The sequence below is a fragment of the Mustela putorius genome, unplaced genomic scaffold, assembly GCF_011764305.1.
Source record: "Mustela putorius furo isolate JIRA1106 unplaced genomic scaffold, ASM1176430v1.1 tig00000577_pilon_pilon_pilon, whole genome shotgun sequence".
NCBI lineage: Eukaryota > Metazoa > Chordata > Mammalia > Carnivora > Mustelidae > Mustela > Mustela putorius.
In genome coordinates, this window is record NW_025421421.1 from 6,808,279 (window position 1) to 6,821,261 (window position 12,983).

Genomic DNA, 12,983 nt, shown 5'->3' on the forward strand with positions numbered 1-12,983 from the left:
GGGCGATACTTCAAGGCTTCAAGGCTGCTGATACTAACATAAAGGAATCATTTGCCTTGAGTCTAAGGATTCTGGCGGTAGGAAGAGAGAGCATGTACTTTTCCCTCTGGGTTTCGCATCACCACTTCATGGGTGTGTCAGCACTGTTGGTTACACCCTTTCAAAGCTGTAATACAACCACCAGCAATCAAACTTTCAACAAGGGCAAGAGAAGAAGAGTAAACATTGAACAAGAGCAAACATCAAAATGATGGGTAGAATTAAAAAAAAAAAAAAAAAGAATGGGCACCTCGCTGGCTTAGTTAGTGAATGTACAATTCTTGATCTTGGGGTCATGTGCTCCCTACCCAATGTGTAGAGATTATTAAAAATAAATAAATAAACAAACTTTTAAAAAAGGAAGAAAAGAAAATGTCTTATAAAAGACGTGGACATGAAAATTCAACACAAATAAAGACAAAATATCCCAAACAAATTAATTTCTGAAAGGCTTCAAAATTACCATTACTATTGGTATTTCTGTTTAATCCAACAGTGGCCCACATCTGCTACCCAAAATGAAATTTACTGTTATTCTAATGAAAACTTTTTTTATTTCAGCCTAAGAGGTTTTAGATTTCTGAGACAATCTAACTCCAGAACATGTTGAAAGATCCACTAAATCTTATATTCTACTTCTACTCTTCACATTTAATGACATTCAGAGCCAAATTTTCAGTTTAACTGTGAGAGGTTGCCACCTAGAGGGAAAAAATGTAAATACAAACATATATTTGAGAAATGTTAGTTCCAAAATATAATGTAATTTTGTATTTAAGTTGTCCTAAAATAAAAATATTAATGCCCTTATTTATTTTCCAAATTTACTGACTTTCCACACCCTGTAGAATAAGGTAAAATTTCTATGAAATCTAAAATGAAGAAGTCTTTTCTTTTTTTTAAAGTAGGATCCATGCCCAGCATAAAGCCCAACTTGGGGCTTGAACTCACGCCCCTGAGATTGAGACCTGAGCTGAGATCAAGAGTCCAACACTTAACTGACATAGCCACCCAGGCACCATGATCAAAAGGCGGGGGGCACCTCGGTAGCTCACGCCTCGGTGGCTCAGTGGGTTAAGTGTCTGCCTTCAGCTGGGGTCATGATCCTGGGGTCCTGGGATCGAGCCCCACGTTGGGCTCCTTGCTCAACGGGAAGACTGCTTCTCCCTACGCCCCTGTTTGTGTTCTCTCTCTTGCTCTCTGTCAAATAAATAAATAAATAAACTCTTAAAAAAAAAATCACAAGAACTGCACAAGATGAAGAATGAATACAAGTACATTTTGAGATAGAGCATATATTAAGTGTTACAGGAGATTCAAAGTGGGAAGCTTATAGAAGACTGACCGTATCAGATTGTAGAGAACCACAAAAGACACTGTGGCTGAGGCAGAACTTTAAAAAACCTGAACACTGGGGTATTTTGAGAAACATTCTAGGTGAGCAAATAGCCTAAAACAAAAAATTAAAGCCAGTATGGAAGACAGGATGCTAAAAATTTGGATCAAGAAATTTAAGTAAATCTAGCACAACTGGGGCGCCTGGGTGGCTCAGTGTATTAAGCCGTTCCTTTGGCTCAGGTCATGATCCCAGGGTTCTGGGATCAAGTCCCACCATCAGGATCCTTGCTCAGCGGGGAGCCTGCTACTCTCTGCCTCTGCCTGCTTCTGCGTGTGCTCTCTCTGACAAATGAAAAAATAAAATCTTAAAAAAAAAAAAAAAAAGGTGCCCCAGGTATGTAGGTGCTCCATATAAAAACCTAGCACAACATGGTATAACAAATACCTATAGGATGAGAACAGATATTTACGATGATAAAAAAGCTAGAGTGATTCAAACTACCTGTTTCACTTAAAGAAGCTGTTTGAAGGAGCGATTTTAAGAGGTCAAAACGGATAAACTATATACAATGCATTAACTCTAGGGCAAATAAGCTGAAATTCAAAATGGGAAGAAACAGTAATTTTATAGTACAGAAAAATTAGCGTTTAGTAGACTTTTTACAATCTTTCTTTTATGTGTCACATCTCTGCAGATGAAGAACATGTCATCAATTAACCTGAATTTCCAGAACTGGTGACAGGTTGACCTGGGTCACTCAGCAATTTTTGTTTCCACTGTGGCATATCATACACACAAGAAAAAGCAGGGGTACTGGGCTGGATCCATAATCACAGAATAGACAATCTTAAAGAAAAGCTAACTTGTTCATACGAAAGAATATGTCTAAAACCAATATTCAAGTTAACAACATCAATTTTAGACCCCTCAACACACAGAAAAGGTTAAAAAAAAAGTTACTAGAGTTTAACAAAAGCCACGGCTTTATTTGCTCCTACAAATACAGACTTATCACAATGAAAAAACTGAATACTATCAATGTAATGAAGAATTATGGTTCTGAAAGCTCAGTTTTAAGTTGTAGCATATCAGCACCATGCTGTGTGCTCTGGAGTTTACCTGACCCACCTGCTCCAATATCCATGGCTTTTAAAACTACACTCATTATGAAAGAATATGAAACAATTTTCTATTACACAGGCTAACTAAGCGCTTTCAATACTGTTGCTTGGGAGGATAATCTGTGTTTGGGAACCTGTAAAGTATTCCCATTGAACAGCTTTATTAGCACCTATTATTAATAAAAATTCTTACCATTAGTGTCACCTAAATTTATCTAAGTTGTGCTTTCTTCTCTAATCATCCAACAAACACTAAAGGCAACTTTCCCTCATAATGAAACTGTATTTTCATAAAGGGGATGTAGAAGGAGGACACATAAGACTTAATGTTCTCCTTGAGAGGGATGTTTTAACTTTTGATTTATGGTAATATGGTGGATGGAGGAGGTCCTTAAGCCCTCTGGCTATAAAACAAAAATAATAAAGTATTAAGAAACCTCAGATTGAACAACAAATCTCCAAAAATGCAAAGCAATTGAGCTGAGTCAGCAGTGAAATTTATCCCTAAGGGGAGAAGCTGACCACGTACCACGTGGAAACGTGCAGATCTTAAAGACAGTAGGGTGTACACTGACAGCTTACAGGCTTAACGCTAAGAGGCCACCCTACATAAAGCTGGGACTCGTGAAGTACTAAGGCCTGAAGACAGTGAAATATTAGAAAATGAATGCATTCAGTGGAGTCAAGCTTTGGTTTCTGGAAAGACATATAAACACATAAAACACATACACAATCTGAGATTTCATGGTTCTTTGCCTGCTATAACATGGATCTCAGATCTGAATCTTCCTATTGGTATTGAAAAAAATCTGGCAGAAGACAAATCAACACAGGTTCCAAAAATTCAGGCACCAAGTTCCACCAAATATGATTTTCCCACAAAATTACAAAACACACAAGGAAATAGCCACCATAAACTCAGAACAAATGAAAGAATCAGATGTTCAGTCATAGGTTAGAATTGTTGTACACGACTATAAACATAGTTTAACATATTTAACATATTTATAAGAATATGTTAACATATTTATAAGAATATGTCTTTTAACATATTTATAAGAATAAAGAAGGAATAAAAAAATCATAAGCATACACTTCTGCAGTAAATATATACCAGGCTAGTTAAACGCACTTTACTGAGATTCCTTAAAACCTTAAACAGTTCTGAGGTGGATCCTACCCTTCCTCTTTTATAGACAGTTCTCCCTCCTTTCAGATACAGAGTCACTGTATTATTTGGCCAGCGGCACACAGCTAGTTGATCCTGGGCTTTAGTTTTCTAATCTAGCTGGAAACATGAGTTGATGGGGAAGAGACCATCAAAACTGACCTGGCAGACTTCATAAGGATCTAGAAGAATTTCTAGAACTGAAAAATATAATAAGTGAAATAACAAGCTCAATAAAAAGAATAAATAGCAGAAGAGATACAACTGAACCTAGAATTAGCAAATTAAAAGAATGAAAAGATTACCCAGACTGTAGTACAAAGACAAAAAATATGAAAGAGAAGTTAAAACATGTGGAATATAAATAAGGTACATCCCACTGGCTTTCCATTAAAGAGATCACATGGAGACTGAAGGGGAAACAGTATCTGAAGAAATAATGGTTGAATTTTTTAGAAGCAATAAAAGATACAATTCTAATTATGAAAGGGCAAAAACACATTACAAAATAGAAAATACCTACTAAAGTTAAAAGAGCAAAAGGACATCATTAACTTTTCTAATACTTTTCCATGAGATATAAAATAGGTGATTCATGAAAAAAACAAAAAACAAAAACAAAAATGGTTCTAGAACTTCCATTTTCAATGATAATGGCAGAAAAACAAACATGCCAGGTGAATTTTTTTTTAATTTCTTTTAAAATACATTATTGTTCTGGCAAGAAAGTATGGAACATTCAGGTGCAAAGAACTAAGAGAAAATGGGAACCTTGAGAGGTGAACTGAACAACACAGGTATGTTCCCTTCGGGGCATACAACGGGACCCTAATTCTGGTGCTCACAGCCCTGCAGGGCGAACAGACAAGGCCCAGGCTAGAAGAATGTCTTTTACAAAACTGGGATCCTGAGGAAGGTGCATGTGGCAGAAAGTGGGAAAGTACGTATGTTCCAGCAACTAACGAAAACCGCAAAATGAAATGAAGGTAAGGGACAGAGGAACGGAGAGTGAAGATCTATGGTAAGAGTCTAAAGAAACATGCATACAGGATCCAGTCACTAGTCATTTCCCTTCCCTTGGCAGGAGGATTCTAAAAACTCCAAGGAGAGGCTTCACCCTGTTTTCTCTTCTCTGTTGTATTTGTCTCAGGCACTTAAGTAATCTTTTAATGTTTTCTTTAACATGAAGCCCTCAAAATGGACGAAAATGTGCGCAAACCATTCTTTCAGATCCCCATCACTTAGTAAGTAACTATTAAAAAAAAAACTTTTCTGAAAAAGCCTATAAGTAGCCCAGTGAATCTTCTCTTACCCCCCATGCCCACCGCCATGAGCTCGTGGCAGATTTCTTTCACGCACCTGGCAGCTGTGATCAGTGTCCAATCCATCCCACAGACTCATAAACTGAGCTTTCATCATGGCTGTAGCTTCATGGTCAGCACTTGAACGGTTTCGCAGGAAGGAGTCTATAAGGAAAAAGTCCTCAACCTTAGAAATTAATATTGAATTATTTCCTCTTCCTGTAATTTCAAATCCTTAATCAAAAGGCACCAACTTTGTTTAAGAGTAAAAGAAGAAGGGTTCAACTATGCCTTTTCACACGTAAGTCTGATTTAACAATTCTAGCAAATAACCGGGCAAATTAAAAGGCAATCAACTCTCAATCTTCATTTCTTTCCTAAAAATACTTTCATGCCAACATATTTAAAGAAGTATAGACTCTGGTACTGAGAGGCTTGAAGAATATCAAGTAGTGTCTTAGAGGAACGTCTGTGTGCTTTGGCTCTAACTTTCCAGGTTATCTGCATCCTATATATTTTTAATTATGGGGTCACATTCTTTTCTTCACATACTTTTCCTGGAAATAAAGAAAAATGACATTGGAAAATGTCAAAACACTACTAAGTGGGAAATGCAGGACAGAAATTGGTTTCAAACACACATGGTAGCATGCATGGGTGTATATGTTCTATAATGTGAAAAAGCCTTTAAAAGTACTCCAAAATGGCTGCCTGGGTGGCTCAGTTGGTTGCAACTGCCTTCAGCTCAGGTCATGGTCCTGGTGTCTAGTCCTGCGTCAGGCGCCCTGCTCAGCAGGGAGTCTGCTTCCACCTCTAATCCCCTCCCCTCTCATGCTCTCTCTCTCTCAAATAAATGGATAGAATCTTACCCCCCCAAATAAATAAATAAATAAAGTTCTCCAAAATGCTAATCACTTTAGTTATCTCTCAGAAATAGACTTAGGGACGATTCAAATATTCTCTTGCATTATTTTCTGTCTTCCCAATTATCTAAAAAGAACATGAAATGCTTTTAAAAGGTTGGGGGGGAACACTTTCCTCCTAGAATGAAAAGGCCTGGAAGACAGTACATCTTGTTTTTATTGTGGTCTGAAATTCTACACCTTTATACTGTTAACTCTTTTCATCTGAGTTTGTTTCCTTGGGTCATTTCTGACATTAGCTAGCATACAGCTTGTTTTTATATAAGAATTCTGTGTTGCCTGAGCACAATCAAGAGTAGTTTTCCTGGGGTGTCTGGGTGGCTCAGTGGGTTGGGCCTCTGCCTTCTGCTCAGGTCATGTTCTCTCAGGCTCCTGGGATCGAGCCCTGCATCATGCTCTCCGCTTGGTGGGGAGCCTGCTTCCCCCCCTCTCTCTGCCTGCTTCTGATCTCTCTCTCTCTGTCAAAAAAAAAAAAAAGAATAGTTTTCCTTTCTTCCAGAGAGCCTGTGGGGTCTAATCACTCACAACCGAATTTTATGATAACTTTATTTCATTTTAGAACTGATGAAATATGGTACAGAACTCGATGATAAAACTGTGGAAATGACTCAAAATTAAGGATAGAGCTGAAGTGGATGTATGTACATACATATATGTACACACCATTATTTTATGCATCAACAAAGCTTTAAATATTGCCAATTAAGTTATAATGCTAAAGAAGAAAAAACTCTGCCAATTATAATATGCTATCCCAATTTCAGTGAGGTTAAAATATAAGGAACAAAATGGTATATTTTAGAATGGATGAAATAGCACATTTTCATCCAAAGAGAATTTACTGTATTCATGATCTCTGATGAAAGAACTTCAACAGATTTTGGTTAAGGAGGAAATTAAATCCAGAAAAGGCAGGTATTCAAGGACCAATAGTGAGCAAACAAGCCATTGAATGTGGGATCTCTGAACAAATACCGCCAGTGCAGAAACAACCACCAGTGTGGCAGGCCACAAAGGAGAAGAAAATGTTAGCACGTGAGAGACGAATGGAGTGGTTAGTGTTTGAGAGCTGTACGGTCCCTGCATTATTTGGGAATAGGGCAGAAATGGTTAGGGTAGACTTTTAAGGCAAGTAAGTATGCTGAATGTTTCACTAAGAGAAAAACAATATGTAACTTCAAAAACTATGGCAGGGAAAAGGAGATACAGTAAAAAAAAAAGTACACTGGGCTGGTAAATAAGAAGCGCACAGTGATGTAATAGAAGTAAATCTAAATAAATCAGCTATTGGAATAAAGGCAAACTGAACAACTCCTAGTTAAAGCATCTTAGGTTAAAATTTTTAAAAAAATCTAGCTATACCGGGGTGCCTGGGTGGCTCAGTGGGTTAAGCCCCTGCCTTCGGCACAGGTCATAATCTCAGTGTCCTGGGATCAAGCCCCACATGGGGCTCTCTGCTCGGCAGGGAGCCTGCTTCCCTCTCTCTCTGCCTGATTCTCTGCCTACTTGTGATCTCTCTCTCTCTCAAATAAATAAACAAAATCTTAAAAAAAAAAAAAAAATCTAGCTATACATGTGCCTTTGTACAAAATTCACACCCAAACTCCAAAACTGTTGTAATAAAGAGAGAAATACACAAGGCAAAGAAGTAACCAAAGTACTATATACCTGTACCTATTTTTCTCTCTAGAGAAAAATTTTCTATACAGTCTCCCATAATACATATAATGGTATAATTAATTCAAAGCTGTAGCTTTAATTACTTAGCTTTACTATGACTTACCATACCAGGAACAAAAATACTGATGATCCATAAAATACAGAAAAAGTGCACTTATATAAAAGTCATCACATATATGGAAAGATGATCTATTTTATAAGCTGGCTGTCCATATGGAAAAGAAAGAAATTAGATTCCTACTTCACATTATATATTTTAAAAAGAGGAATATTTATGGTGCCAGTGAAGGGATTTGTAAGCCAGACACAAAAAGTATAAATCATAAGGAAAAAAAAATGGATAAATACAACTGAACATAAATCCTTGTTTAAAAAAAAAACTATTACAAAGTGAAAACACAAGCCCATCTAGAAAATATTTCCAATCATAATAAAGACATCAACAAATTACCAAGAAAATGCAAATAACCCCAAAGAAAAACTAGCAATTTAAAAGCAAGGAAACCCAACATTTCAAAGATGGCAGTATTTACTAGCAACACAGGGAAACACAAACCAATGATGAGAAAATTCATGTTCTTTAAAGTGACAAAAAAATCAATGGTAGTGTCTGAAAAAATAAATTTTAGAGAGTCTGTAGGGAAGCTATATAATGGTGAGAGTGAAAACAGGCATGAGTGAGGTTGAAGACGAACCCATCACATGACCTAATGGCTCAAACTTCCAGAGATCCACCCTGAACAGACCGATACACATAAGTAGACAGGTACGTAATGTCACTGTATGCTGCCCATGTTAGGGAGAAAACAGAAAATTATGATCAAGTAGGGTAATGAACAGATTATGATTCATTCTGTAACATGGAAATTATACAGAACATACAGAGATGTTGGTTACCCCTTTTGTTAATTTGACCTAATAAATGTTAAAAACTAAATGTGGTCATCGAAATACCACCCTTAAGAATGGTGCTTTAGCAATGACCACAGTCACCAAACTGTGGAAAGAGCCAAGATGCCCTTCAACAGACGAATGGATAAAGAAGACATGGTCCATATATACAATGGAATATTATGCCTCCATCAGAAAGGGTGAATACCCAACTTTTGTATCAACATGGACGGGACTGGAAGAGATTATGCTGAGTGAAATAAGTCAAGCAGAAGAGAGTCAATTATCATATGGTTTCACTTACTTGTGGAGCATAAGGAGTAACATGGAGGACATGGGGAGATGGAGAGAAGTGAGTTGGGGGAAATCGGGCGGGGGTGGGAACGAACCAAGAGAAACTGTGGACTCTGAGAAATAAACTGAGGGTTTTGGAGGGGAGGGGAGTGGGGGCTGTGGGGTGAACCTGGTGGTGGGTATTACGGAGGGCACCTACTGCATGGAGCACTGGGTGTGGTGCGTAAACAATGAATCTTGGAACACTGAAAAAAAAAATTAAAAAATAAAGAATGGTGCTTTAAAATGCTCACATAGAAAAGTCACATACCTATTTCATCTATAAAAATGATGGAAGGCTGTAGCTTTATGGCAAGGGAGAAGACAGCAGCAGCCAGTTTCTGAGATTCTCCATACCATTTATCGGTCAGTGTTGAAGGCTGAAGATTAATAAATCGACAGCCTGCTTCTTTGGCGGTAGCCTTGGCAATCAAAGTTTTACCACAGCCTGGAGGCCCATATAGAAGAACACCTGGAAATAAACACGTTATTTTATTTTTCCTATTTGCTTTAGTTTATTTGATAACCAATATAATATTAATGCTGTCCGCACTAAAATTTTCCCTAACATTCACTTGTTACTGTTAACCTTTTCTGAATAGTAGAAAAGGAAAGCGCCACTTTCTCTAAGTTCAGTGTCTGTGATGATACACATTTGGGGTTATAATTATAGCATGCTTATGCCTCCTCCCTTCATGGAAAGATCTAGTTCAGGGTACTAAAGACAATCACCTCGACAACCAAACTCACGCCCCTCAATCAACAGTTGACAAAATTTGGTCTAATACCGCCCACCTTCACAAGCTAACAGCATGATGGTGCATTAACAATAGCCCAGAGAAAACTGAGAACTTCTTCAAAAGACTGTAGCGAACACTGTTACGCTGTTACTCAGCAAATTTAAGTTTCAGCCAAAAGGGCATGGGCTTCTTCCCACACAGATAAAGATCTCCTCTTAAAAGGAACAAAAGCTGCTGGTCACTCCTGTTTTATTTTCCAAGGAATAAAACTGTATTATTAACCTAAAGTCTCCACTGATAGCAGTTTGCTGCTTAATACAACTTAAGGTAATTCTTTTAATATGAGAGATCTAAATTGGTCAAGGTTTTAAGCATTTTGGGAATCATCACCAACTGTTTTTCAACTAAAATGAGGAAACATTTTTGTAAGTTAATACTAAAATCATGACCATGCACAAGTCTGACTTAAATTTTATTTGCTTAATTCAGAGCTCCTCTACTTTTCTCATATAACTGCATCTAAAAAGACAATATTTACAGGTGGCATGCTGGGGTAAAATGAAGAGGCTTTGGAGATTTCTGAAGCATTCTTATTATATAATAAAAATAAAATGTAAGAAAAGTAGATATTTTGTATTAAAATCCCATCCTGCCCCAATTCTCATTTTTTTTAAAAAATGAGAAACTTGAGCTCGATTCCACAAGAAAACTAACAACCTTTTTCACATCAAACTCTTCAAAATAATGTCCAAACTTTTCTTCCAGTACAATTTTTCCGGTGGTCTTAATAATTCCTTTAAGATTCAACTAAGCCAAGTTTAATTATCCTAAAGTTTTCTGAAGCTATTTTAGAATTTAAATCAGTAACTTTTGCCAGAACACGTTAATATTTCCATGCAGTCCTTTAAAGTTTTTAATTAAGTTCATTTAGGTATAAAGAATTTAACTAAGTCAGTTATAACTTGAACCCTCTATGGACACTGTTCTTCTGGACGGAACATGTGAATACAGAACATAGTTGTCATTTAATTCAAATCAAACTGAAAACATATGGGATGACTGCAGAAGCTTGGAATTATTATTACATTTGTTATTTTGATCAGATAATTTAATATGGAATGCAGATCTACGAGCCAATTTTTATATGCCTATTATTTGAATCTTGGGGTTTTTTTGAACCATCTATTGAGCAAAAGTCCTCATATCTTGTTGATTTTGCAGCTACACTGTCACTTTACAAACATAGGCAAGTATTCTTAGAATGTCCTCTTTGTTTCACAGTATCCACTTATCACTTGGAATATTTTATTCCTAATAGTTTAGTTCTGGCACTTCTGCAGGATTAAGTTTTTCCCATAATCGCTCTTCAAGGATTGTAATTAGGGTTATTAAGCAGGTTTTTTAAAAACTTTATTTATTTGATAGAGAGAGATCACAAGTAGGCAGAGGCAGACAGAGAGAGGGAAGCAGGCTCCCTGCCGAGCAGAGAGCCCGATGTGGAACTCGATCTCAGGACCCTGAGATCATGACCTGAGCCGAAGGCAGAGACCTAACCCACTGAGCCATCCAGGCTCCCCTAAGCAGTATTTTTTTTAATGTCTGGAGATTTATTGTGTAATGAAAGCTTTGGGATTTCATCATCTGCTGGAGGACAGCGATATGACAGCTGAGGTAGCGGGGCTGGAGGGGGCAGTCACTGGTCACTTCCTGACGTGGGTGGTAGTTATGTGTTACCTGAATTTTATTAAGATTTTTATTTATTACCTGACACAAAGACACAGTGAGAAGGAGTACACAAACGGTGGAGGGAAAGGGGAGGAGGGAGACACAGGCTACCCACTGAGCGGGGAGCCCGATGCTGGGCTCAATCCCAGGACACCAGGATCATGAGCAGACACTTAAAGACTGAGCCACCCAGGCACCCCATGTGTTAGCTTTATAATTATCCATTCAACTGCTTTATCCCCATTTCTGTATGTATGCTGCTTCGCCAAGATTCATGTTGTTTCATCTGGCACGTTATTAAAGAATCGAGCAACAGTATTTAAAAGTGGCACCTCTTCTGTATCTTTTGTTCATGTTTATGAAGAGTGATCATCCGTGAATGGTCCTGCAAATGAATGTGAGGCATTTGGCTTCAATTATTAGTTTTGCAACCCTTCAACTAGTTTTTCTGTTGCTTTAGTTTTTCTGAGTCTGATACTTTTACAACGATTTTCCACAAAACAAAAAACTGCTTGTTACTTCGTGCTTTGCAGAGGCTACAAAACTCAAACCTCTCTTTAATATGGATGTTTAGGTAAGGGCTTTACTTCATAAACACCACACAAAAATAAAATATTCAGGGTGAGGAAGAAAAGAATTAGGACAAAAGATCCAAATTTGAAATAATTCTCATTAGTGACAAATACCTTACTAGTAACCAACTTTTTTCTTTTTCGAGATACTTTATTGACTTCTGAGCTTTAATAAAAATTTTGTTCAAAAGGTGGAAAAATAAGTATCTGTAAAAACTACATCTATTTAAATTCAAAGTACTCAAGGAAGTGGAGGGAGGAAAGGAGGGTTTTACAGCCTCAAAAAAATCACTTTTCAAAATAAATTTTTCTAAGTTATCTACATTTTCATGATCCATTGAAGAGGAACATGGTAAAATTCACAAACATAAAACTTTTGTGTCAAAATGATTATGGTAGTTAAGAGTTTATAGAACTGTATAGTATTCAGATAGAATTTTAATTGTAAATTTTGGAATAACAAAGGGTTATTTTTTAATACAACCATTAATATTTTATGACATGTTCTTGTGACCATTTATTGGCCTGACAGCTCAAACTTTATACCTTTATGAGACTGTATGAGTTCATGTGCTAGTATGTATGTCATTATCAAATTACCCTTGTGTATTCTTTGAGGCAGTGATGACTTCTGGCTTAGATAGCAATGAACTGTCTAGGGATAACATAAAATTGGCAATAAAGCAATGTTTCTAACCTAGGTAACCTATTTCCAGTTCAAAAATGGAACAAGTTACGGTATGCAACTGATTTTATGCTCTGCTTCTGTATACGAATATCCAATTTATGTTCCGTGTCAAAAAGTCAGTCAATGGTTTTTCAGACTTCTGTTCCTGATTTTAAAAAAACTTTCCAAAAATGCAAGGCTGAGAAGGCTCAAACAGTGTAACTTTGGATTACATAATCAAGAAATACTTGTGTAACTTACAAAAATTTGAAATACTCATAGAAACCACCTCTAGTTTTGGATAATGGTTTCCAATTAGCAACAGATTTAAACATAACACTGAAGTATCTCATAATTTGGTATTTACTGTGCCAAGTCCAGCTAGTGAAGTCACTCGTTTACCTGGGCTAAGAGCTCGCTGATGAGGAAAGGGGCTTTCTCTAATAGCATGTGAAACACAACTCATTTTTCTAAAATCACTAGT

The 12,983-nt window shown here is 37.0% G+C and overlaps 1 protein-coding gene across 4 annotated transcripts in view; it reads right to left on the reverse strand.

Annotated features, from left to right (window-relative positions):
* Positions 1-12,983, reverse strand: part of ATAD1 (ATPase family AAA domain containing 1) — a 65,386-nt gene that overhangs the window by 11,423 nt on the left and 40,980 nt on the right. For all 4 annotated transcript variants that reach the window (XM_045081454.1, XM_004764130.3, XM_004764128.3 and 1 more), the window contains exons 5-6: positions 9,067-9,267; positions 5,027-5,133 (exon numbers count right to left, since the gene is read on the reverse strand). In XM_045081454.1, the coding sequence (XP_044937389.1) occupies positions 5,027-5,133; positions 9,067-9,267 (308 nt within the window). The remainder of the gene's footprint in view (positions 1-5,026; positions 5,134-9,066; positions 9,268-12,983) is intronic.